At 46.3% G+C, this 27,968-nt stretch overlaps 1 protein-coding gene across 2 annotated transcripts in view; it reads left to right on the top strand.

Annotated features, from left to right (window-relative positions):
- NCOA7 (nuclear receptor coactivator 7) overlaps positions 1-27,968 on the top strand; it is a 382,797-nt gene that overhangs the window by 343,284 nt on the left and 11,545 nt on the right. For both annotated transcript variants that reach the window (XM_030198488.1, XM_030198489.1), the window contains 2 exons: positions 16,427-16,552; positions 27,102-27,254. In XM_030198488.1, the coding sequence (XP_030054348.1) occupies positions 16,427-16,552; positions 27,102-27,254 (279 nt within the window). The remainder of the gene's footprint in view (positions 1-16,426; positions 16,553-27,101; positions 27,255-27,968) is intronic.

Here is a 27,968-nt window from a genome sequence, read left to right on the forward strand (position 1 = left end):
TGTATCAAGGTGTGTGTATAGTGTGGTGTATTGTACTTCCCCCCTCTCCACCCCCACCCCCCCCCCCCCAAGCACACATTTTCCTGTCAAATTATATAGTTCTACCCTCCTACCCCCACAAATGTTGTTATCTGTGCACCTCGTTCTTGTATATTCTTCCTGTTTTTATGATTAGATTGTAAACTGCTCAGACATTCTTTGATGGCGAGATAGAAAGTTCCTAACAGTATGTCAAGTGTGGAATAAACATAAAGACATAGATCTCTGCAGGAGTGGCCTAGTGGTTATAGCACCGGTCTCGAAATCCAGAGGTGGCCGGTTCAAATCCCACTGCTGCTCCTTGTGATCTTGGGCAAGTCACTTAACCCTCCATTGTCTCAGGTACAAACTTAAGATTGTGAGCCCTCCTGGGACAGAGAAATATCCAGTGTACCTGAATGTAACTCACCTTGAACTACTATCTTGTTGGGCAGACTAGATGGACCGTGCAGGTCTTTTTCTGCCGTCATCTACTATGTTACTAAGTTACTGAAAAAGGTGTGAGCAAAATCCAGATAAATAAATGTACTGATGCCTGATGTGCAGGCTTCCAATTTTTTTGATTATCTAAACTTCTGAAATGGACTGACATAAATCTCTTGAACAACCTTTTCCTCCCTCTCTTCCCTCTCCCACATACACCCTTCCGTACCATAGAGGAGGTCACAGGAGCAGCAGAGGTCCCAGGCAGATTTAACAAACTGCCCTAGGCATTTACAGTAAGATCTCAGTCTGGGAAGGAAGGAAGGAAGCCACATGTAGCTGGGATGCGGCAAACAATAAGTGATTTGAAAAAATCAGGAACGAAGGAGGTTAGAAAAGTTTTGTATTTGTGTTATAGTTTCAGGAGGGGGGAGGGGGTTGCGTTCAGAGTTGTAGTGAGTGGAGAAAATGAAACCGTTTGAATGTGCAGGGGCAGCTAGGTGTAGAAAGGAAGCTGACTGCCATCAGCAGGGAAGCGTGTCTAACAGAAGGTAGAGGACATTGATTTGAAATAAAACTGGAAGTGCAGCCCTTCCAGCGAATATGTTTGTGTTTAAGAGGAATGTGTTTTAGAGTGAATTCTCTGTGGCCAGTGTTAACATTTACTGCACAGGTTTGTTCAAGGGCTAGCAATAAGGCAAGACCAGAGCCAGGAAAATAGCCAAGTTTATTTGTCAAGTTATTAATCATAGAAGATTGATCTTGCATTCTGCCTAAGGTCTGCTCAAATTTCCAGTGAGTTGTATTTAATATAAGAAGTTTCATTACCCAGTAGCTTGCTGTCTTCCTATATGTGCTGTATCCAGTTCCCCACCACCATCATATGAACACTCAGAATGGCCTCCCTTTACTTCTAAATTAATGTATAGTTCTCATTGGTTCTCCATCTTGAAAGATAGGGAAAGGGGGACCTCGAGAAGCACTTGAATCATTTGAAAAAGTTTTTTTATTGTGTGTTAACTGTACCGTCCTGCACTCCTTCCCATCAATAGAGCTGTATGCTGTTCTAGGGACATTTACTGCCATAACAGAGGTTGTAAAAACCGTGTGTTATTAAATGTTTATTATCTAAAGAGGATCAAGAAACACAGGTGTCCTAGAACGGCAGGAAGGTACATAGAGGGCCCACATTTCGCTTTTAGTGCATGGTGAATGTAAGTAGACACACATATCTAGATACAGATTCTTCTATATATATAGCAATGATCCTGTTCAGATGTGAACTCCATAATATTATAGTTTCAAATGTTTTTTTTATTATTCCAAACAGCAGCAAAATACAATGTCAAAAATAATCAGCTTGTTGAAAAAAACTATTTTTAAATTCTACCTACTGAATATCCCTTTCCCCAAACATATCACCAAACCAAGAAGAACTCAAGGCAAGAGGCTTTGACTCTTACGGCCCCCATCTCCTTAAACTCCAAATCCCCGATATCCACTAGACTTCCCTCTCCCCACCCCCTGCATTCCCCTAAATCCATTAATGACAGCACATTTCAGAAGGGATATCTGCTGAATATATACACAAAAATAAGTTATAACTGGTATGCAAATGAAGCAATGAAAGATACATTCCCGTCCCCCGATATTCAGCATTATTTAACCAAGCAGGAGCCATTCCTGATCAGTTAAATAGCACTTAAGTAGATATCCGTAAATAGTCAGTGAGAGATAAGCCATTTATCTCCCGCTGAATATTCGCGGTCAACGCTTAGTGAATAACCGGTTATCGTGAGATATAACTGGCTGTCCATATTCAGCACATCGCCAACTAAGTTTGGTGGCCAGACCGGGCCACCAAAATAGCAGATCTATCTTTGGCCAATTTAAAGTTAACCAGCCGGCGCTGAATATTGCCTTAGCCAGTTACGTTTAAACAGGCCAAAAATAAAATGGATATTCAGCACCAGTCACCGGAAACAGCTCCCGCATGAAATGTCCAGTCTCCCCGCCTCCTGTAGTCTAAATATCGGCCCCATTTTATTTAAAATTAAACTCTGAAGTCTTGGAGCTAAAGTTTAGGATGCAAGTGTCCCAAATCATAAGAAACCTCTGCCGTCTTTCCATAATATTATTTTAATAAAGATCCAAATATAAAGTAGCCAGTTCAAGTGATGCGGTCCATAGCACTGCAGGCTTTAACCTGGCTGGTTTGCATTAGCTGTCCATTGGGGCCAGCAAGGCCCAGGGAATATGCCACAGAGGTCAGACGTATCTGTGTGGTTTCTCTGCTTAGTTTGTGGGGCAAGGGATTAGGGAGGTCATGTTAGCAGTGGTAGGAATGGAGTGAATGTAGCAGCAACACCTGGAGCATTTGGGGGCATCATCCTGTCCTCACCACCCCACCCCAAACTACGCCTGTGGCCAGAACTGAGAGGTGGGTGAGAGAAGGAAAGCAGTTACCACTACTACAGTGACATGAATTCTCAAAGGATACTTCCCTATAGCCCTGACAACTTTGTCAGTCCTATGTCTGCCCCCTGGTGTGCAAAATTATAGAAATGAGGGAAGAAATCCCCCCCCCCCCCCCCCCCCAGCAAATTCACACAGATAAACACACAGGAATAGAAACAGCTAGAGTGCTGCACACTAAGCTGGATTCCTGCAGTCTGTGGCACCTCCTCCTTTTCCAACTCAAGAGCAAGCCACAGATGATGGCATTCTGGAGTTTTCTATATAGTTTTCTATCTAGACTGCAAAGGTTGCGAAAGTGATAGAGGCTTTGGAAAATTTTCCATGCAATATTCCAAGCCAGCTGGCTTTTTATTTATTTGTTTATATATGTTTCGTTAATTCAGCATGACTTTTTATGCTGAATAAAAACTCAGATGCTCTTAAGCTTTCTTCTTGCAGAACATTAATGTTTCCAAGACAATAGTTTTCTGTTCTTTTGATTTCTAATGGGCAAACTGATGGGGATGAACATGAGTCACTAAATTCACACTTTGTTCAGAGAATAGAGATTTATTACATTTTTATTACTACCTCACTGTATTCAATACAGCAGAAACAAACAGGATTCCACATCCTGGACCCTCCATAGCCCTCCGTTCTCACTGCACTCCTCCAAGACTAAACACATAAATGTAATCCTGTGCCCAAACACATCAACTGTCTCTGCCCATTAGATAAAGGATGAACAGTTGTATTTTTGAACTCTTAATACTATCTCTGCACAGGCAAGTTCGGTGGACACTCCCAAAAAAGCAGTAAGCCAAAGACCTTGTACTGAATTACATTTCAGAGCACTGGCTTTAAGCTGCTTAAATCTGTGATCACAATATCATCTGGGAAAGACACCTTAAGGTTGATAGCAAAAGTTGTCAGTTTATAATATTGTTCGATAGCAGATTTAACGAAGTATCGACATGAACCAAACTATGCTGCAACAAAAATTATAAAACCACTCTTTCAAGATTGTATCAAATATAACTGCCTATTTACGGATGGTATTGTGGCAAATTGGTGACTGCCTTACTACTGCTAATCATTCTATAGCATTATTAGTCGTACGCAGCACTGTATACAGAACATATGAGAGGCAGTCCCTGCTTGACAGAGCTTACATCTGTTCAAGACAAACAGGACAAATAAGAGAGTTATTTTGTTATGGAAATGATTAAAACAGACATGGCTCGGGCTCATAGTTAAAAGCGACCTCAAAAGGGTGGGCTTTTAGCTAGATTTGAATATGGCTGGAGACAGAGCTTGATGTACTGACTCAGGAAGTCTATTGCAGGCATACTTTGCAGCAAAATAAAAGGAATGGAGTCTGAAGCTGGCAGTGAAGGAGAACGGTTCAGCTAAGAGAGACTTACCTGATGAACAAAGTTCATGAGGAGGTGTGTAGAGAGAGATAAGAGTAGAGAGATACTGAGGGTGCCAGTATTTGATCACGAAGGAGTGTAACCTGCTCAGAGTGGCAGGTGCTGGCTTTGGCCACCTTGTTGGACAGGCTGGATAGACTATGCAAGTCTTGCTCTGCCATCATTTACTGAGTTACTGTGGGGCTCATTTTTGAAACAGAAAAATGTCCAAAAAGCAGCAGATGGGCGTTTTGTTTGCAAAATCATTTAAATCGCTATTTTTAAATCACATTTTAAAGACATTTTTCTATGTGGTTCATCTGCGGTTCTCCAGATTACAGGGGGGAGGTGTATTGGAGGCAGGATTTGGGCGTTCCCACAACTTGAACATTTTTCTACCATAATGGAACAAAGCAAAAACGTCCAGGCTAAAAGTTGGATGTTTTGATCTGGACCTGTTTCATTCACAACTAAGTCATAAAAGGTGGTCTAAATGACCAGATGACCACTGGAGGGATTAGGCATGACTCCCCCCCCCCTTACTCCCCCAGTGGTCACTGACCCCTCCCACCCCCAAAGATGTGAAAGAAACAGTACATACCAGCATCTGTGATAGTGTCAGTTGTTATGGCCATTCCTATTAGAGAAGCAAGCAGGTCCCTGGAGTAGACTTGTGATCGGTGTAGTGCAGTATGGAAAAGGAGACCCAGGCCCATATCCCACTCTGTTACACTTGTGATAGAAAGTGTGAGCCCTCCAAAACCCAATAAAAACCTATTATGCCTACATATAGGTGACACCTACAGTCATAAGGGCTATTGTAGTGGTGTACAGTTGGGTACAGTAAATTTTTGGTGGGTTTTGGAAGGCTTCCCATAGAATATAAGGGGGTAACGGTGAGATGTGTATCTGGGACTTTTTATGTGAAGTTCACTGTAGCGCCCCCTAAGGTGCCCTACTGCTCTGGTGAGATGTCTAGGTGAAGAGGCTATTAAGAATGCTGGCCCCCAAGACATCCCAATGGCTTGTTTTTTTTCTGTTTTTCCCTTGGATGGTTGTTTGGGGTTTTGTTTTTCAAAAACAGTCACAAAAGAAAAACACACAGCACAAAATGTCTAAAAACATCTAAAAAATGCCCATTTTTGAAACAAAAAGATGTTTTCAGGTTCAAAAATAGCCATGTTCACCACTTGATTTTTGGACGTTTTCAGCAAAGCATCCAAAGTTGGATTTAGACTTCATTTTGAAAATGCCCCTCCACGTCTTTGATCTTAATAATTATCCATTCTACCAGAAGCTATTTCTGTTGGAAACAAATGGCAGAACTGTCGGAAATAACACTCTTTAACACATATATAACTTATATACTGTAGTATAAATCAAGAAATTTGCACTGAAAAAAATCATCATAAAAACCGGGTTGCCTTATTTAGGAATAACACCCATAGCGCTAAGAAAATTAATCCCTCCCCCCCCCCCCCCCCCACGGTCAGCAACACGAGAATCTATCCACAGTTCAGCATCTCAATCCCCCCTCCCCGTACCATGTACCTTCAAATTTCTCTCTTCCATACAGCAGCACTGCAGCGCTACACCTAGGTTGCCTGAGGTCTGCTCCAGAGCACTCCCTCTGACTAACCCCGCTCCCTCTGATTCAAATTCCTGTTTCCACATCTTTGATCCTAAGTTTTGAAATTAACAAATTGTGCTTAGGAAGCGTCCATTCATCTCAAGCAGTGAGTGCCTGGATACCACCAACAACAGTTTTAATGTTTGCAATTCATATACAGAGCAGGCTAGGACCAGCACTCAGCTCATTTGTTTAGGGGATCCTTTCTGCACATTTTGGTGGTGGAAGAGTAGGACTCTTGAGTTCCATGTGATTGTTCTAAGAAGTAATTTCTCATGCTCTTCAAGGCGCTCATTGCAGTCCCTATGTGCATCTGAAATGTATGCTTCCATATCATCATGCTGATCAACCCATAGACTGGTGGGTTGTGTCCATCTACCAGCAGGTGGAGATAGAGAGCAAACTTTTGCCTCCCTATATGTGGTCATGTGCTGCCGGAAACTCCTCAGTATGTTCTCTATCTCAGCAGGTGGTGGTCACACACAGCAGCAGCTCTGGCTAGGCCTCCAAGCCTAATTTTTAGGTTTTGTTGAGTGCCTGGGGTTGAGGGCTCTTCTTGAGCAAGTGCAAACCTGGTGGCGCCAGGTCCCTCCTTTTCTCCCCCCTCCCGCTGGCTCCGTTAAAAAAAAAAAAAAAAAAAAAAATTTGAACGTCCTTAAAGGCGTTTATTTCGACGTTTATTTAAACGTTTATTGCAGCTACTCACTGGGACACCAGGTCGTTACAGCTCGGAGCGGAAAGCAGGTAATTTTTACCTTTTTATAGCGGGCAGGGGGTTCCCCGATTGATCTCCACGTGGCCTATGGCGTCGGAGGGCGAGGGCGCAAAGAGTCGCTCCCCGGATCGCGTGTGCGCTTCTAGAGGGGATGCGGGGGTCTTAAAGTCTGATTCGCCCTTGTTGGGTGACAGTTTCGTGACCGATGAGTGTCCCGGTCCTTCCTCCGGTGTGGCGGTTTTTCCCGCCATAAACACCCATCCCCCGCTGCTTGCCTCCGCCATCTTGGCCGGCCATGCGGCTCGGACGGCTTCTTCTTGGGCCGCCCTTGAGGTGGGAGTCATTAATGCCATGAACGCCCTTAATTTGGGCGACGGCACAAAAGCGGCTAAAGTTAAGCGCCGTTCTTCCCGCGCGGCTCCTTCGCGGAGTGTCACGCCGGACGCCATCTTGGATGCGCAGCATGTCTCTCCCCCGCTCTTGCGAGCGCCGGTTGAGGGTGCGTCTAGGGCTGTAGCCCAGGCTGCGGAAGTGCACAGTCTGAGGGGTTTCTCCCCCGAGTTTGTTTTGCTGCTGCATCAGGCCTTCCTTATGCAAAACGCTGCCCCTGCTCCCTCGTCTGGTAAAGAGGTTGAGGCCCCCGGAGGTAAACGCCCTCGGGTTGATTCCCAGGCCTTGGAGGACTTTGTCTCCTCCGATGTAGATGAGGGCAGCGTTTCTGAGTTCTCCCAACGGTCCTTTGCGGATTCCTTGGAGGAGACGGATCCCCGCTCGGATGGAGCGGATGACCCCTCTGCAGCGCGGCTCTTTAGCTCAGAGGATTTGCCCAACCTGTTAGTGCAGGCCATGGGCATTTTGAAGATTTCCTCTCCGGAGGACGTCTCTCCCTCAGCCCCTGTTGGCTCTGCCATTATGCTGGGGACGAAGCGCCCGCCTAGAACCTTCCACGTGCATGATGCCATGCACACCTTAATTTCGGCTCAATGGGATGTCCCGGAAGCGAGCCTTAAAGTGGCTAGGGCTATGTCCCGCCTCTATCCTTTGCCTGAAAGTGAACGTGAGGCCTATCTGTGGCCTACCATAGATTCTTTAATCACTGCGGTGACTAAGAAAATGGTGTTGCCGGTGGAAGGTGGCACGGCCCTAAAGGACGCCCAAGACAGAAGATTGGAGGCGGCCTTAAGGTCGTCCTTTGAGGCGGCTGCGTTAAGTTTGCAGGCCTCAGTTTGCGGCTCCTATGTGGCCAGGGCGTGCCTGACTATGGTGCAGCAGGCTTCTCCCTCGGATCATTCCTTGAGGGCTGATTGGCCTGCCCTGGAATCGGGCTTGGCCTATTTGGCAGACTTGCTGTATGATGTCTTGAGGGCCTCAGCTAAAGGCATGGCTCAGACAATCTCTGCACGGCGGTGGCTTTGGCTAAAGCATTGGTCTGCTGACCACGCCTCTAAATCCCGCCTGGCTAGATTGCCTTTTAAAGGCAAGCTGCTCTTTGGGGTCGAGCTGGACAAAATCGTGACCGATCTCGGCACGTATAAGGGCAAGAAGTTACCAGAGGTCAGGGCTCGGGCTAGTACTCGCCCCGGTACCTCCAGAGGATGGTTTCAGGAAGCTCGTCGGTACCGCCCGGGCAGGTCGGGCTCTTCTGCCTCCTCTTCCTTCAAGAGGAACTTCTCCCCCAAGCAGCATTCCTTTTGCAGAGACCGCCGTCCTGGAGGTGCTCCCTCCGGTCCTCCCCCAGGGTCTCGTACCCAATGACGGGGCCTTGGTCCACGCCCCAGTGCAGATTGGAGGACGGCTGTCCTCGTTTCTGGGCGAGTGGACCACAATAACTTCAGACGCTTGGGTGCTGGAAGTCATCAGAGACAGCTACAAGCTAGAGTTCTGCCGACCCTTAAGAGACGGGTTTGTACTCTCTCCCTGCAAGTCTCCGGTCAAAGCTGTGGCAGTGCAGCAGACCTTGGACAATCTGATCCGCCTGGGTGCGGTCGTTCCGGTGCCAGAAAATCAGCTTGGCAAGGGACGTTACTCCATTTACTTTGTGGTACCAAAGAAAGGAGGTTCTGTACGGCCTATCCTCGACCTCAAAGGGGTCAATCGGGCCTTGAAAGTTCGGCACTTTCGCATGGAGACTCTCCGCTCTGTTATAGCGGCAGTGAAGGCAGGGGATTACCTGGCATCCTTGGACATCAAGGAAGCGTACTTGCATATTCCCATCTGGCCTCCTCATCAACGCTTTCTGCGTTTTGCAGTACTGGGCCGACACTTCCAGTTCAGAGCCCTCCCGTTCGGGTTGGCTACTGCTCCGCGGACCTTCTCCAAAGTAATGGTGGTCATCGCGGCCTTCCTGAGGAAGGAAGGAGTACAAGTCCATCCTTATCTGGACGACTGGTTGATCCGAGCCCCCTCTTATGCAGAGTGCGGCAAAGCTGTGAACCGGGTGGTTGCTCTTTTGAGCTCCCTGGGGTGGATCATCAACTGGGAGAAAAGCCAGCTGCGCCCCAGTCCCTGGAGTATCTGGGAGTTCGATTCGACACCCAAGTGGGCAGAGTGTTCCTGCCAGACAATCGGATTGTCAAGCTTCAGGCTCAGGTGGACCAGTTCCTAGTAGCCGCTCCTCTTCGGGCTTGGGACTATGTGCAGCTGTTGGGCTCTATGACGGCCACGATGGAAGTAGTGCCCTGGGCCAGGGCTCATATGAGACCACTACAACACTCTCTGCTGCAGCGCTGGACTCCGATGTTGGAGGATTATGCTGTGCGCCTTCCCTTGGACCCAGCAGTGCGCAAGGCGCTGAGCTGGTGGACGCAGACAGACAAGTTGTCTGCAGGAATGCCTCTGGTGACCCCGGAGTGGATTGTCGTCACGACGGACGCCTCTTTGTCGGGCTGGGGAGCCCACTGCTTGGGAAGGACAGCGCAGGGGCTCTGGTCTCCTGCAGAGGCAAAGTGGTCTATCAACCTCCTGGAACTCAGAGTCATTCGGTTGGCGCTTTTGGAGTTCAACCCGGTACTGGCGTTGAAGCCAGTACGGGTCCTGTCGGACAATGCCACGGCTGTGGCCTATGTCAACCGCCAGGGAGGTACCAAGAGCGCCCCTCTAGCCAAGGAGGCCATGAATCTATGCCAGTGGGCGGAAGCGAACCTGGAACAGCTGTCAGCGGCCCACATTGCCGGAGTCATGAATGTCAAGGCGGACTTTCTCAGTCGCCATACCTTGGAGCCCGGAGAGTGGCAGCTATCTGCTCAGGCGTTCTTGGGCATCACGAAGCGCTGGGGCCAGCCGAGCCTAGATCTGATGGCGTCATCGGCCAATTGCCAAGTGCCGCGCTTTTTCAGCAGAGGACGGGACCCTCGATCCCTGGGAGTAGATGCTCTTCTCCAACAGTGGCCGACACAAGAGCTTCTCTTTGTGTTCCCGCCCTGGCCCATGTTGGGCAGGGTGCTAGACCGGGTGGCAAAGCATCCGGGCCGGATAATCCTGGTGGGTCCAGATTGGCCCAGACGTCCCTGGAATGCGGACTTGATCAGGCTCTCAGTCGACGATCCTCTGCGGCTGCCAGTGGAGCAGGGTCTGTTACATCAGGGTCCCGTGGTGATGGAGGATCCCTCCCCCTTTGGTCTTACGGCCTGGCTATTGAGCGGCAGCGTCTGAGGAAGAAGGGCTTCTCAGACAAGGTCATCGCCACTATGCTGAGAGCGAGGAAGCGCTCTACTTCTACTGCTTACGCCAGGGTTTGGCATACCTTTGCAGCGTGGTGTGAAGCAGGCTCATTTTCTCCATTCACTGCTGCAATTTCTTCAGTGTTGGCATTCCTGCAAGAAGGTCTGGAGAAAGGCCTGTCGCTCAGTTTCCGTTAAAGTCCAGGTAGCGGCCCTGGCTTGCTTCAGGGGCCGCCTGAAGGGTGCTTCCCTGGCTTCGCAGCCAGATGTGGTGCGTTTTCTCAAGGGAGTTAATCACCTGCGCCCTCCTCTGCACTCGGTGGTGCCTGCGTGGAATCTCAACCTGGTGCTAAGAGCATTACAGAAGCCGCCTTTTGAACCCTTGTCGAGGGCATCTCTGAAAGACCTGACGTTGAAAGCAGTCTTTTTGGTGGCTATCACTTCAGCCAGAAGAGTTTCCGAGCTCCAGGCACTCTCATGTCGAGAGCCTTTTCTGCAGTTCACTGAGGCAGGAGTGACTATTCGCACAGTGCCTTCCTTCCTGCCCAAGATTGTTTCTCGCTTCCATGTGAATCAGCAGCTCTGTCTCCCTTCCTTTCGTAGGGAGGACTACCCAGAGGAATACTCTGCTCTTAAATATCTGGATGTGAGACGAGTCATCATCAGATACTTGGAAGTGACCAATGATTTCCGGAAATCGGATCTTCTGTTTGTCCTGTTTGCAGGTCCTCGTAAGGGTCTGCAGGCTGCTAAGCCTACAGTGGCAAGATGGGTCAAGGAAGCCATTGCAGCGGCTTATGTGGCCGCGGGGAAGGTGCCGCCTATCCAGCTGAAGGCTCACTCCACTAGAGCTCAGGCGGCCTCGATGGCAGAGGCCGGGTCCGTCTCCTTGGAAGAGATTTGCAAGGCGGCAACTTGGGCATCGGCCCATACATTCTCCAAGCATTACCGCTTGACTGTGGCGGCACGGGCGGAGGCCCGGTTTGGAGCTTCAGTGTTGAGGTCAGGGATTTCAATGTCCCGCCCTGGGTGAGTACTGCTTCGGTACATCCCACCAGTCTATGGATTGATCAGCATGATGATATGGAAGGTAAAATTATGTATCATACCTGATAATTTTCTTTCCATTAATCATAGCTGATCAACCCATAGCCCCTCCCAGATATCTGCACTGTTTATATTCTGGTTGCATTTCAGATTCAAGTTTAGTCTTCAGTTACTTCAGGAAGACTTCGTGTTCAAGTTTTTTCAATTGGATTCTTCAAGAGTTGAGACGAGTTTGTGTTACAGTGAGCTGCTGCATTCCTCTCCCCTCCGTTTTACGGGGCTGGATTGAGACTTAAATTCTGCCGGCACTCCCTCCCGCTTCGTGCGGCTGTAGGGCAGCTTTGTACCCCTCCCGCTTCGGCGGTGTCAGGGTCAGTCAGCTCCTCCCGCGGTTGCGGTTGCAGGATAAGCCAGATCCCCCCGCATCGGCGGGTGTGGTGTCCCTCCCCCGCTCCGCGGGGATGAGCTGGACTGATTCCCCTCCCCCACTTGTGTGGGGATGAGCTGGGTTAATTCCCCTCCCCCGTTTCGGCGGTGGTGAGCTGGGCAGAGTGTCCCTTTGTGGGTGTAATTCTCTAAGTGCTGAGTCCTGCGGATGGAGCTTTGATATCGACATACTGAGGAGTTTCCGGCAGCACATGACCACATATAGGGAGGCAAAAGTTTGCTCTCTATCTCCACCTGCTGGTAGATGGACACAACCCACCAGTCTATGGGTTGATCAGCTATGATTAATGGAAAGAAAATTATCAGGTATGATACATAATTTTACCATCTGTATGGAAGAGCAATTTGAAGGTACACAGCGGGTGAGGGGGAGGGAGGGAACCAACAAAGGGACATGCTTGGGTGCAACAGAGAGGGCATGCTGTGGTGGGGTGTGAATGAGGTAGAGAGAAGGACAAGCTGGCTGAGGAGGGGTGTGAGTAAGGAAAGTGTGTGTGGCCTTGATTTTTACATGGGTCACACCAATTTTGGGCCTTTTTTAGTCCCAAAACTGCCCTCGCCTTATACATGAGTTCAACTTATAGTCAAGTATATACAGTAGTTGTTGAATTTTTAGTATGTCTCCCCATTTTGCCTTGTGGTACACTAAGGGAATTGATAGAATTTCGGTATATACCAGCAGAAGTGAAGTTTTAGTAGAAATGGCTGCATAGGTTATCTAATTATTCTGAGTGACTGAGAAATCAATGGGTCTTAAATCTGGATGTTAATGCCAGCGATCATCTTCATCATACAGACAACAGGGACTGAAACTTTGTCCCAGGGTGCAGTTGGGTGACATGGAAAGAAAATTTGATACAGTTAAGTCTGGTTTATTAATGGTCTGATAAGTTACAAAGAAAAGCATACTATTTGTCAAAGCATTTTTTGCTTGTAAGCAAAAAATGCTTTGACAAATAGAACGTTATATTGCAGAAAAATGACTACAGTTAACCTGCTTTTATGGTAACTTTGTCTTAGGACTAAAGGAGAGGTGTTCAGGGAAATATTTCAGAGGGAAGGGGGGTGTCCGTGTCTCTGAAAACCTGGAAGAGGCTTTTTTAGAATGCCAGGCCAGTAGGCGATTTACAGTGGGGGAAATAAGTATTTGATCCCTTGCTGATTTTGTAAGTTTGCCCACTGACAAAGACATGAGCAGCCCATAATTGAAGGGTAGGTTATTGGTAACAGTGAGAGATAGCACATCACAAATTAAATCCGGAAAATCACATTGTGGAAAGTATATGAATTTATTTGCATTCTGCAGAGGGAAATAAGTATTTGATCCCCCACCAACCAGTAAGAGATCTGGCCCCTACAGACCAGGTAGATGCTCCAAATCAACTCGTTACCTGCATGACAGACAGCTGTCGGCAATGGTCACCTGTATGAAAGACACCTGTCCACAGACTCAGTGAATCAGTCAGACTCTAACCTCTACAAAATGGCCAAGAGCAAAGAGCTGTCTAAGGATGTCAGGGACAAGATCATACACCTGCACAAGGCTGGAATGGGCTACAAAACCATCAGTAAGACGCTGGGCGAGAAGGAGACAACTGTTGGTGCCATAGTAGAAAATGGAAGAAGTACAAAATGACTGTCAATTGACAAAGATCTGGGGCTCCACGCAAAATCTCACCTCGTGGGGTATCCTTGATCATGAGGAAGGTTAGAAATCAGCCTACAACTACAAGGGGGGAACTTGTCAATGATCTCAAGGCAGCTGGGACCACTGTCACCACGAAAACCATTGGTAACACATTACGACATAACGGATTGCAATCCTGCAGTGCCCGCAAGGTCCCCCTGCTCCGGAAGGCACATGTGACGGCCCGTCTGAAGTTTGCCAGTGAACACCTGGATGATGCCGAGAGTGATTGGGAGAAGGTGCTGTGGTCAGATGAGACAAAATTGAGCTCTTTGGCATGAACTCAACTCGCCGTGTTGGAGGAAGAGAAATGCTGCCTATGACCCAAAGAACACCGTCCCCACTGTCAAGCATGGAGGTGGAAATGTTATGTTTTGGGGGTGTTTCTCTGCTAAGGGCACAGGACTACTTCACCGCATCAATGGGAGAATGGATGGGGCCATGTACCGTACATTATGAGTGACAACCTCCTTCCCTCCGCCAGGGCCTTAAAATGGGTCGTGGCTGGGTCTTCCAGCACGACAATGACCCAAAACATACAGCCAAGGCAACAAAGGAGTGGCTCAGGAAGAAGCACATTAGGGTCATGGAGTGGCCTAGCCAGTCACCAGACCTTAATCCCATTGAAAACTTATGGAGGGAGCTGAAGCTGCGAGTTGCCAAGCGACAGCCCAGAACTCTTAATGATTTAGAGATGATCTGCAAAGAGGAGTGGACCAAAATTCCTCCTGACATGTGTGCAAACCTCATCATCAACTACAGAAGACATCTGACCGCTGTGCTTGCCAACAAGGGTTTTGCCACCAAGTATTAGGTCTTGTTTGCCAGAGGGATTAAATACTTATTTCCCTCTGCAGAATGCAAATAAATTCATATACTTTCCACAATGTGATTTTCCGGATTTAATTTGTGATGTGCTATCTCTCACTGTTACCAATAACCTACCCTTCAATTATGGGCTGCTCATGTCTTTGTCAGTGGGCAAACTTACAAAATCAGCAAGGGATCAAATACTTATTTCCCCCACTGTATGATTGTTACAAGTGAGAAGGAATGGAAACATAGTTTCAAACTTCTTCATGTAGAATTGACTTTATTTTCCTATTGTAAGTGGGAAAACCATGCCTTTGAGGTGCAGTTTCAGATCAGTAGAAACTGCCACATAACGATATCCACTTGTCTTTATGTCCAGTGTTGATAGGAGTGTTCAGTATGAGGTCCTAAACACATGGATAAAAGTAGAACTGCTGGGGATGGATATCTTTATCTGAGTAGTGACTGAACGTCTCTTCTATTTGCCTCTCTATCATAGTGCTCCTGGCCCTTTCCAAATTTTGCATGGACAAATTATCTATTAGCCAGCATTGAATTAAAAAGAAAAATCCTTTAACTCGGGTCTCGCTGTTTCAGGGCTGCATAGAGCTCTCATTAGAAGAGAGCCGGGTAAAGATTTCACTTTATTGAAGACTAGATGGGCAGAAGATTCTGGGGTCCACTTGGAGGATTGAGATGTCGCTGCCACACTCCGGGGTATTCCCCTTTTAACAACAAACGCAAGATTAAGAGAGTGCGGGTATCGTCTGATTCATCTACCACTACCACGCAACCTGAAAATGATCTACGAACTGACCGACTTCCGCAAACTACTAAAGACTCATCTCTTTGAGAAAATCTACGGCAAGGATCAAAACACATGAAGCCCATACAATCTAATAGACACGCACCAATACACTCTCTGTAATCTCTTCTCCCGCGCTCTCACCACTCTTTAACCCTACCCACAGACAAATTGTCAGACCTCCATGTTCCCTCGATACTGTTTTGTCCCCCTCTCAACTCACCTCTGTTATATCCCACTGTTCTATCCCCTAATGATATCCTGAATTTACTCTGTCTTATGTAACTCATCACAATGCAACCCATAATTGTACTGCAATAATTGTACTTCCATCATTTACAACGTATTGTAAGCCACAATGAGCCTGCAAATAGGTGGGAAAATGTGGGATACAAATGCAAATAAATAAATAAATAATCGGGCTTACATGACAAAAGTGCAATTAGCCCATATGAGGTCACTCAGAGAATCTGGTTGTTCTAAATGTGGTCACACCCCTGACACCTTTTTCCATGCTTTCTGGTCTTGTTCCAAAGTTCAGAATTTTGGGGGTCAGGTTAGGAGATTTCCCTCTAGGTTGTTGGAACATAATATACACTGAATTGAAATGCTATTCTCTTGTGCCGCAAACTTAGCCTGATGGCCCGGACAGTGATTTTACAGTACTGAACAGCTCCGGGACCCGCTGGTGTTTTGGCATTGGAGGAACCAGGTTCACCTTTTGGTGACCTGGGAGGCGAGGAGGTCCCCCAAGCGCAGGCAGAGATTTATGCTACTTCAACATCCTTACTTACAAATTTTAAGTCCTCGGGGGCATAGCCTCATTGTTAATACAATGAGGCTATACAAATCAATAGTGAAGATGTTGAATGTGTTATCTATAAACACATTCAACATCTTCACTATTGATTTGTATAGTTCAGTATCCACAGAGTTTTACTGGGGTTTTTTTTTTTTTTTTTGAAGGGAGGTTAGGTTTTACATCTGTTACTTCATTTTACCGAAATTTGTATTATTGAGAGTAGAGAGGGGTAGGGATGAGACACTATCTAAGATGACCTTATATGTAGCTTAGATGATTTAACCTGTTTCATACCTGTTGCTAATCCCTCCTCATTTGGGGGGAGGGAGAATAATTGGTGCAGGAGAGGGAGATTTTCTTTTGTATCATAAAATACGGATATGTTTTTGTTAAAGGTCTTCGTGTCTTTCAATAAAAATTGTTTAACCATAAAGCCTTTATGTGGTTGGCATTAGCCCCATCTAATGTATACAATTTGTATTTGTACCAGATTATTACAGTTGAGGAGGCTAAACGCCGGCAGAGCACCTGCAGTATATGTGATGAAGAGGCTGACGACCTGCTGCCCGACCTGAAGCACCATAGTGGAATTCTTGAGGATGTGCATGTCGAAAAGGTACAGTTCAAGACATTCTTTGAAAAGCCAGACCGTGGAAGAAATCTTGACTCCCACAGCAGCATCATTTTTTTAAATGTATTTTTTAATATAGTGCTAATTTTTTTTTTTTTGGGGGGGGGGGAGTAAATCTGAGGGGGCACTTCTGTAACTAGGTACCCCCAATTAGGCACCCGGAAGGTGTGTGGTACGCGCCTACTGTCCGTTATAGAATACTAACGTAACTGAAGCTTAAAGTGCCTAATGTAAGTGTGTACAGCTCAATGTGGCAGATATGTGTATAACTTAAAATATTCTGTAAGTTATACATATAAGTGGGAGCCCCGCCCATCCTCCACCCCTGTGTATACCAGCCTTGCAAAAAGACACTGGGGGGGGGGGGGGGGAGTTCGATATTCAAAGTGAGTGGAGGAGTGGCCTAGTGGTTAGGGTGGTGGACTTTGGTCCTGGGGAACTGAGGAACTGAGTTCGATTCCCACTTCAGGCACAGGCAGCTCCTTGTGACTCTGGGCAAGTCACTTAACCCTCCATTGCCCCATGTAAGCCGCATTGAGCCTGCCAAGAGTGGGAAAGCGCGGGGTACAAATGTAACAAAAATAAAAAAATTAATTTAGCCGGCCAGAAATGGCTCCTAGCCAGTTAAATTGCTAATTTTCAGTGGCACTTAACCGGTTAGTGCTGAACTGAAAACTGGCTATTTTGGGTGTGTTCCGGGGGTGGAGTCAGCACTTAACTGGCCAGGTTTACCTTATAAATAGGACCCAAATAAAAATCAGTCCTATCTATATGTGATAAACCATAGCCAGTTACCGTATTTTTCGGACTATAAGACGCACCGGACCATAAGACGCACCTAGGTTTTAGAGGAGGGAAACAGGAAAAAAAAAATTTTCCTCTTTCCCTCCTCTAAAACCTAGGTGCTCCGGTGCGTCTTGTCCGGGTTTTGGACCTCCGTCTCGTACTTACAGGATTCCGTGTTCCCTGGTGGTCTAGTGACGTCGGGGCAGGAAAGAGCCCCCTCTTTCCTGCCCATCGCGCTGCTCTCCGTGCTTCTCAATGCTTTCCGACGGTCTCGGCGAGATTCAAAATGGCCGCCGAGATTCTCGGCGGCCATTTTGAATCTCGCCGAGACCGTCGGAAAGCATTGAGAAGCACGGAGAGCAGCGCGATGGGCAGGAAAGAGGGGGCTCTTTCCTGCCCCGACGTCACTAGACCACCAGGGAACACGGAATCCTGTAAGTACGGAACGGAGGTAAAAAAAACGCTACCTTCGGACTATAAGACGCACCCCCCATTTTCCTCCCAAATTTTGGGGGAAAAAAGTGCGTCTTATAGTCCGAAAAATACGGTAAGTGCTGAATATTTCACTTAACTAACTGGCGGGTTGGGAGTTTAGATTTTCCTGATCTATAAGTATAACCAGGCCTGTCTCGCTAGACATCTGGGAGACTAGTTTCTGGGTGGCAGAGTTTTTCTTTTTTTAATTTTTTTATTTATAACCATTTAAATTTTTACAAGCGATAAAACAACTTGCTGGAAATACAGAGAAAGTAATATGTAGGAATTATTTCAGTCAGGTAATTCTATTCTCTTCCTTAGACCACTAAATAGAGAGAGTGAAACAAGTTAAGAAGATCAATTAAACAGTAAACAGAAAAAAAAAATGTGGTATTAACCTGATTATCCCCAGATATTACTCGTCTAATTCATTATTCCACATTGATCATCTGGTTGGCTTCTTCAAGGCCAATACGGTGTATAGTCAAATCCTTTCATTGAAAAACATACTTATTGTCCAGGTGGCAGAGTTTTTCTATCCTTGTCATTTTAATTTCCTTTTACAGGTGCTGGGGCGAGCACTCCCCGTTGACACAATGAGCAGTATTTTGTTAAACCCCTTGCAGGAATTATGGCAAACCCTTACTAATTGTTGGGAAGTCTTTTCCACACCTCAGATTTATTGCCTATTCAGGGTTTCTTCCTGGGGTTGAAAATGGGTCCTCTCGTAGGTGGGAGAGACTGGGGATATTGCATCTGGAACATGTTCTACATTCGGATGATTCTTTGCTACCTGTACAGGCTATGGGAGAGAGGAGCTTTTTTTTTTTTTAATTATTTATGCATATTGTCATGCTCAGCCGCCAGATCCTCACCACTCTTTCTCAGTCTTTTCCTTTCTTTACCAAGCACACCCTTCACTCCCGAGTCGACAGTCTGCAATCAGGGTCTCCGGACAACAGGCAAATCACCAGAAGTGCTTTATTATCTCCTGAGTACATTTACTCTGCTTTAAGGCTTCACAGGCCTTTCCCTCTCCACTTTTAAACACAGTTCATTGGAGCCCTGCTTGCAATACAGTTCAGCTTGGGCCTGCTTTCCACACAGTACACTTTGGCCCTGCTTTCAATATGGTTTTCTCCAGCACTGCTTCTAATCCAGTACTTAGTAGCACTGCTCTTTCCCACAGCTAATGAGCACTGCTCACAATTCAGTTCAGTTAGCAATGTTTTCCTCCTCAATTCAGTTTTAGCACTGCTTTCAAACACAGTTTAGTTTAGCATTGCCTTCAAACACAGTTCATCTTAGAAATGAAATTAAACAGTTCAATTCAATGGCAATATGGTCTAAGTCACTTTCTCACTCTTAGACCTAATGACCCACCTCCCTCATTTGTCAGCACAAAACCACCTGACATCCACCCACCGGGTCAATTCACCAAGGCTTCATTCACTCTCCAGTTCAGTTCATAACTCACTTTAAGAGCCCTCCACTAGCACTTCCATTTCCTCCTCATTCTCCCCTCCTTTCTCCTCCTCCAGTTCCATTCTCTCCTCCCCTTCCTCCCAGTCTAGGGGCTCCTCCCTTCCCCCATCTGATTCCATCTCCCAATCACACCCCGGCTCCTCCCTCCCTTGCATAGATTCTTCTCCCTTCACCTGATCTGTCTGCTGGTGCTGCACTGCCTTCTGGGGCTTGTAGTTTCTGAGCTCCTGGCTTCTCTGACGTTGCCCTGCCTTCTGGGCTTTGTAGTTCCTTGGTTCTGAATCTCTCTGGTGCTGCACTGCCTTCTGGGGCTTGTAGTTTCTTTGCTCTTCACAATATTTATAATCTTTACAAGCATTTACAACTTGAACAAGAAAAATAAAGAAAGAAAATATGATCTGGTGAAAATTAAACTTTAAACAATAAGTTTACATCTTGTATTAGACCACATTGTAGAGGGGGAGGGAGGGGAATCCATTATAAACTCAGGAGATGAGATTTAAGAAGAAATTAAAATATATTTTTTAAAAAAGGCTTAACACTTCCCACCCTAACCATTTTGTTTACTCTTCCCATTATCTTAGATCATAACAGTACAGATCCTGCAAGTCTTATATTCTTTTTGAGTTTATGAAAAATCTTAATTGTTCTGAGGAAAAAAAAAAACATACTTTACTCCCAAATACTTAACATTGCATTTACATGGGTAATTCAAATTAAATGATGCTCCTAAGGCAATGGTATCAGTTCTTAACACGAGGAAAGCTTTCCTTCTTTCTTGGGTTTGTTTAGTCACATCTGGAAAGACCCATATTTTTCCCCTGTAAAATAATGATTGTAAGTTTTTAAGAGCTAATCTTCTCACAGCCGCCAAATCCTGCTCAAATATGAATGAAACAAGCAAAGTTTGTCTTTCAGTTACTGTAGTTAAAGACGTTTCCAAAATTTCCGAAATATTTAGTTCTCCTTGAGTTTGTGGTAACTTTTCCTGTGTTCCCTCTTCATTTTTCTTCTTAGGCAAATAATAAATTTTATTTAACGGAGGAATAGCTTCAGGGGAAATTTTTAAATTTTCGATCAGGTATCTCTTAAATACCTCCAAAGGAGTGTATACAGGCAATCGAGGGAAATTCAAGAATCGAAGATTTAATCCCCTGTTGTAATTTTCAAATTGTTCCATTTTGTGATGTAATATAGCATTATCTTTAATCAATAAACCTGAAATTTTTTTCACTTTCTTAACTTCTTCTTTTATAATCTCTACAAGTCGTTAAGCCCATTAAAACGGGCAAGATTTTTTATTTCTGACATATAATGTAAAATTTGATGAACGTAATGTGTAGTGCTTGAAAGGGTGCGGGGAACAGTTGGGGGTACAGAGAGAGTGAGAGTGTGTATATGTGTATGTATGTGTGTGAGAGAGAGAGCTGCTAGGAGTCCCTGTGACAGTGGAGGGTCATTTGCTCCTTATAGCCAGTTGTTTGAGGCAGCAAAGCAGGGCTCGTTTTTGAGTAGCCTTCCCCCTCCTCCCCCATACATCTTCCTGTAACCTACAGTGGGGGAAATAAGTATTTGATCCCTTGCTGATTTTGTAAGTTTGCCCACTGACAAAGACATGAGCAGCCCATAATTGAAGGGTAGGTTATTGGTAACAGTGAGAGATAGCACATCACAAATTAAATCCGGAAAATCACATTGTGGAAAGTATATGAATTTATTTGCATTCTGCAGAGGGAAATAAGTATTTAATCCCTCTGGCAAACAAGACCTAATACTTGGTGGCAAAACCCTTGTTGGCAAGCACAGCGGTCAGACGTCTTCTGTAGTTGATGATGAGGTTTGCACACATGTCAGGAGGAATTTTGGTCCACTCCTCTTTGCAGATCATCTCTAAATCATTAAGAGTTCTGGGCTGTCGCTTGGCAACTCGCAGCTTCAGCTCCCTCCATAAGTTTTCAATGGGATTAAGGTCTGGTGACTGGCTAGGCCACTCCATGACCCTAATGTGCTTCTTCCTGAGCCACTCCTTTGTTGCCTTGGCTGTATGTTTTGGGTCATTGTCGTGCTGGAAGACCCAGCCACGACCCATTTTTAAGGCCCTGGCGGAGGGAAGGAGGTTGTCACTCAGAATTGTACGGTACATGGCCCCATCCATTCTCCCATTGATGCGGTGAAGTAGTCCTATGCCCTTAGCAGAGAAACACCCCCAAAACATAACATTTCCACCTCCATGCTTGACAGTGGGGACGGTGTTCTTTGGGTCATAGGCAGCATTTCTCTTCCTCCAAACACGGCGAGTTGAGTTCATGCCAAAGAGCTCAATTTTTGTCTCATCTGACCACAGCACCTTCTCCCAATCACTCTCGGCATCATCCAGGTGTTCACTGGCAAACTTCAGACGGGCCGTCACATGTGCCTTCCGGAGCAGGGGGACCTTGCGGGCACTGCAGGATTGCAATCCGTTATGTCGTAATGTGTTACCAATGGTTTTCGTGGTGACAGTGGTCCCAGCTGCCTTGAGATCATTGACAAGTTCCCCCCTTGTAGTTGTAGGCTGATTTCTAACCTTCCTCATGATCAAGGATACCCCATGAGGTGAGATTTTGCGTGGAGCCCCAGATCTTTGTCGATTGACAGTCATTTTGTACTTCTTCCATTTTCTTACTATGGCACCAACAGTTGTCTCCTTCTCGCCCAGCGTCTTACTGATGGTTTTGTAGCCCATTCCAGCCTTGTGCAGGTGTATGATCTTGTCCCTGACATCCTTAGACAGCTCCTTGCTCTTGGCCATTTTGTAGAGGTTAGAGTCTGACTGATTCACTGAGTCTGTGGACAGGTGTCTTTCATACAGGTGACCATTGCCGACAGCTGACTGTCATGCAGGTAACGAGTTGATTTGGAGCATCTACCTGGTCTGTAGGGGCCAGATCTCTTACTGGTTGGTGGGGGATCAAATACTTATTTCCCTCTGCAGAATGCAAATAAATTCATATACTTCCACAATGTGATTTTCCGGATTTAATTTGTGATGTGCTATCTCTCACTGTTACCAATAACCTACCCTTCAATTATGGGCTGCTCATGTCTTTGTCAGTGGGCAAACTTACAAAATCAGCAAGGGATCAAATACTTATTTCCCCCACTGTATATGGGGTATGGTGCGGTATTGTTGGACTTCAATGAGTTCACTGTATGTGTGGTGTATGTGAGCGATTTGCCTGGGATCCATTCCCGGCGTTGCTGTCCTGCTGTGTGTGTGTATCTGTGTGTATGTGTGTGTCTGTGAGAGAGAGAGAGAGAGTGTGAGAGTGAGTTCAGAGAGAGATAGAGACAAAGTATCTGTGTGAAAGAGAGAGAGTGTGAGAGTGACTTCAGAGAGAGAGAGAGAGTGTGTGTGTGTGTGTGTGTGTGTGTGTGTGAGAGAGAGTGTCTGTGAGAGTAAGTTCAGAGAGAGAGAGCGATATCCCTATGCGCATTCACAGACACAAAGCTGTCAAGTTAGTCATTCCAGGAGGGAGACTTTTTAGCCAGTCCTGGTTTTAAACTTACACCCCAAAGCAGTATAGTATTTGTAGTGCATGATTTTATCCATTGAAATCAGTGCTGCAGGTCCCATCATGCATCAGAATGAGAATGGCAAAAATACAGGACCGGCCAAAGAGGTCTTCCTCCTGGAATGGGTAACTTCGCAGCGATGCAGAGTCTGTGCAGACTGTCTCTCATCTTGCCATCTCTCCTCTATTTATACACATCGTCTGTCCCCCTCCTTGTCAGCGCTTACAGTGTATCGCCTCACCTCCTCACTAATAATTAATGGTGTCTCTCCCTCTCACTACTGCATCTTCTCTATTTATACAGAGTGTCTCTTCTTTCCTGGGTGGTTAATCTCATCTATCCTTCCCTCCTCTGTTTATACACATCGTCTGTCTCCCTCCCTGTCAATGCTTGCAGCCTCACCTCCTCTGATAATAAATGATGTCTCTCCCTCTTCCTCCCAGTTCCAGGGCGACTCCCCCCTCCCTCCCCCCCCGAGGTCGCCACCGGCCCTCTCCATTGAACTCACAGCGCCTCACCTCTGAAAGCGCAGCAGCAGCGGCAGATCGCCCCCGTTCGGGCGCCCTTCCCTTCCTGCGTGCCACCCTCATGTGACATAACTTCAGCGAGGGTGAGACACAGGGAGGGAAGGAAGGCCGAAGGGAGGTGCTGCCTGCTGCGCTTTCAGAGGTGAGGCACTGTAAGTTCAATGGAGAGGGCCCGGGTGGAGGGGGGAGCGGTAGCGACCTCGGCGGGGGCGGGGCGGCGATCCCAGCCGCTGGGGCGGTTGGTAACTGGCCTTCTGCCCCCTGTGATGTGTCATACGCTCCATCTGGAGACCCGCAAGTTCACCCGGGCTCTGAGCAAACCGGGCATGTCGTTCAGAGGCTAGAGTTTGCGGGCGTCACCTGTGTTGTGACGCATGCGCAGAACAACTGTGCTGTTCTGCGCACGCGCGGTACGTCGGTCACTCTTCATTTATGTAGTAGGATTTTGTCATTAACTTCAATTTTCATTGTGGCAAAAGCTGTGGAGAGATTTTCCATAGTACTCACAAGCATCGCAATTTGATTCGCAGAGCCTGACACTGTCCGATCCAAGTGCTAGAGCGTACCCCAAATGGAGTCCAGCATAACTGCCGACAAATTGGCCTTAGATGTCTCAGGCCCAGTCAGAGAACCCAAAGTTCTCCGACCTCCCGCTGGAACTTCATCCACTAGACCCCGATTTTGAAGGCCTCCAATATCCTCTCTACAGACGGAAGCACTCACTAGCGGTTCAAGCCCAGCAGGGTGTGGCGGTGGGTTGAGAGTCGGAGGTGAAAGTGTTATGTCCAGTCCCAAGGACTCGGTCTGTCCTTGATTCGAGACAACAACGGGATCCTCTCTGACATTTTGTAGAGTGGAATTTCTCGTCATAAACCTCTCGATGCTTTGCTGCGTGGGCAATGAAGTTCTGGTCGTCGGGGTAACAACCTTCACGGAGCCCTTCCGTTTAGTATGAGGCATAACTGTTAATTTAAGAAAAACGAGGAAAAGTCTGCAAACTCCACAGCTAGCATAGAGAAAAAGCTCACGAGATTAGTATGCCGCCATCTTGCTCCGCCCCCAGGGGAGAGGAGCTTTTGTCCAACTGACAGATATTTTTGCTTATCATCAATTGCGCCGTTATGTTTCTACCTTGGATGGCACAGCTCTGGCTGCTCGTCATAGTGCTAGGTTAAGTTCTGTCCTAAAGTTGGGAGATAAGGATTGCTTGTCAGTCTCAGCACTACACAAAGCCCTTCTACAGTTTTCCTCTCAAATGGGCGGCAGATTTGCGTAGATCATCTGCTTCTCTGGATCTTGGTAAATTGATCACTTGAATTCCACATTTAACAATAGCGGCAGACTTATGGGAATGTCTGTTTAGAGTGCTCCACCATGCATATCTTACCCAGACCAAATTGTTTCATATGGGCGGTATTGACACTCCCCTTTGCAGGAAGTGTTCTCAACAGCCTAATTCTTTTTGAGATTGTTCTATGGTACATCATTTTTGGACACAGGTAAATTCATTGCTTAGAACACCTTTTGTGTTTGGCTATTCCATTATCACCTGCAGGCTTTTTGCTGGATAAATATGAAGCATTCCCACTGCAGAGCAGGGGTCACAGTATATTTATCCGCTAGGCATCCTTACTAGGTAAGAAATTGGTTCTGAAAGTGTGGACTGTGTCAGAATCCCCTTCATTTTCGGGTTGGCATAGAATAGAAACATAGAAATATGACGGAAGATAAGGGCAAGTGGCCTATCCAGTCTGCCCATCCTCAGTAACCACTAACTCTTCCTTTCCTAAGGGAACCCCCCATATACCTGTCCCACACTTTCTTAAATTCTGACACAGTCCTCATCTCTATGGCCCCTGCTGGGAAGCCATCAGTGGCATACCAAAGGGGGGGGCGGTCCGCCCCGGGTGCCGCGCGCCTGTCCGCTCCAAGTCCGCTTGTTCCCTCCCTTCTGCTCCCTCTGCGCGGAACAGTTTACTTCCTGTTCCGGGGCAGAGGGAGCAGCAGGGAACAAGCGGACTTGGAGCGGACAGGCGCGCGGCAACCCCCCCCCCCCCCCCCAGCAGGTAAAAATGCACCGGGGGGGGGCACATCGGCGATCCGCCCAGGGTGTCAGCCAGCCTAGGAACGCCACTGGAAGCCATTCAATGCACTCACCACCCTTTTCATGAAAGAGTATTTTCTTAGATTCCTCCTAAGTCTATTTCCTCTTAACTTCATCGTATACCCCCTCATTCCTGAGTTTTCCTTCATTTGAAAGAGGTTCGCCTCCTGTACATTAACTCCACTGAGGTATTTAAACGTCTCTATCATATCCCCTCTCTCCCGTCTCTTTTCCATCATATACATGTTGAGGTCCCTAAGCCTGTCCCTATATGTTTTATGACTGAGACCACTTACCAATTTTGTAGCCGCCCTCTGGACCAACTCCATCCTGTTTATATACTTCTGTAGGTGCGGTCTCCAGAATTGCAAACAGTACTGTAAATGGGGCCTCACCAGAGACTTATACAAGGACACTATCACCTCTTTTTTTCTTGCTGGTCCACCATAGTATGTTGCTGGAGAAGTAGAGGGTGGGCCTGTCTTTTAAATGAAAGAAGCAATTCTTGTCAGTTTGGAATCCTTACATTTCTTCACTAATACCTAAGGCTCGAAGTTTCATCTTAACTACACTATTGCTGAGCCTGGATATCTTTGCTCCTTGCTATGGGAGGTTCCTGATGTGTTTTTTTTTTGGGGGGGGGGAGAGGGGATTGAAACTGGGAGGGGTGGACTGGCTCTTTGTGGCAAAGTGGTCTGCTGTTTTGGAGAGGGGTTAAAAGAACCAATGTCTGTCTCTTTTGTATTTATTTTATTTTTGTTACATTTGTACCCCGCGCTTTCCCACTCATGGAAGGCTCAATGCGGCTTACATGGGGCAATGGAGGGTTAAGTGACTTGTCCAGAGTCACAAGGAGCTGCCTGTGCCTGAAGTGGGAATTGAACTCAGTTCCTCAGTTCCCCAGGACCAAAGTCCACCACCCTAACCACTAGGCCACTCCTCCAACTAAGCATAAGCTTAGTTGGCTTATGCTATACTTTGCCTTGTGTTCCATTGACTTGTTATCTTCACCATTTGTTAAGTTTCTTATGCTTTCATACACACCATTACAATAACCATGTTAGAGGTTGGGTGGAGGGAGGGGTGTTAGAGAAGGAAATGCACCTGTAAAAATTGAACACCTTGACTGTTGCATGGACAGCTTGTATCTTTATTTGTTCATTAAAAAACTGTTTTCAACTATGTGACCACAAGACGTTTAATGCACTTGTGGTGTATAGGATATGAGTTCAGAAGCTTATTATCCCTGTAAACCACCAGCTTAAGCAGGCATCCTGTAGTAATACATTATCTTTTTTCATAGGAAATGTCTTTCTTCTGGAAATAACATGTAATAAATTAATGGTGCTTGAGCAAGACTCTTACTGCTTTGTGGGCATGTAAAGGAGGTTGGAATGATTCCTTACTTTGACCTAGCTTGCCTTCTGAAGCTACCAGACCTATATCTACCCCAACAATAGATGCCCTTAATTAGAAATTCTGCAGTTATTGTTATGTAATTCCCAGGGTTAAGGGTCTGTTTGATTTCTGATGCATATGCAGTGTATTGCAAGATGTGGTCATTCATATTTGTGCTGTTTTCTTTCCCCTTGTTTTTTAGCTTGCCCAAAGCTTGCCTGCTCGTGTGCAGGGCTATCCCTGGCAGCTGATGTACAGCACACTGGAGCATGGGACCAGCCTGAAAACGCTCTACCGCAACTTGGCATCTCTTGACAGTCCAGTGCTGCTTGTGGTCAAAGACATGGACAATCAGGTAGTTGGAAATGGAAACGTACTTTAGCACTAAGTGCACTCATAAATAAAGCAGACTTTTATTGAGCCTAGACATAATAAACATTGATTTAAAATTCAAATTTCGGAGGAAAAATGAATCAAAATATTCAGTGAAAAACAAAAATCTGGTTTAAGGTTTTGCCAAACCCCATCCCAAAACACCAGATCTAGAATAACTATCCATTAAAGCTTTTGACATGCATTGCTGTAACCCTGTGTTCTTGGCACAGTAACACCCTGGTGTGCATAGGGTAAAGGGTCATGAGATTAAAGGAAAAAAATCACCTAATCCAAAAGCCTGAGGAAGCGCTTTCTAATTCCTGCTGTAAGAGTCTATGGCCTAGTCCTGTTCCACGGGAGAGAGTAGAGTGAACCCATGCAGTCAGGAATTAATAAGAGCAGCAAGAAGTGATGAGCAGTGTAAAGGACTTAAATACAAAACAACTTACGCATCTAATTTTCCTACATAAGCACACAACTGTGGAACGCATTACCAAAAGCCTTGAAAACGACGTACAACCACCTAAAATTCCGGAAATCACTAAAAACCAACCTGTTTAAAAAGACATACCCTACCGATCCAATTTATATGCCTAATCTCTGCAACACAAACAAACTAAAGCACGTCATGGATATAACACAACTCTTCCGTTCTCCGATTCCCTAATGTGGCTGTGCCACATGAACTTGATCT

The sequence above is a fragment of the Microcaecilia unicolor genome, chromosome 3 (assembly GCF_901765095.1).
Source record: "Microcaecilia unicolor chromosome 3, aMicUni1.1, whole genome shotgun sequence".
In the NCBI taxonomy this organism is placed as follows: Eukaryota; Metazoa; Chordata; class Amphibia; order Gymnophiona; family Siphonopidae; genus Microcaecilia; species Microcaecilia unicolor.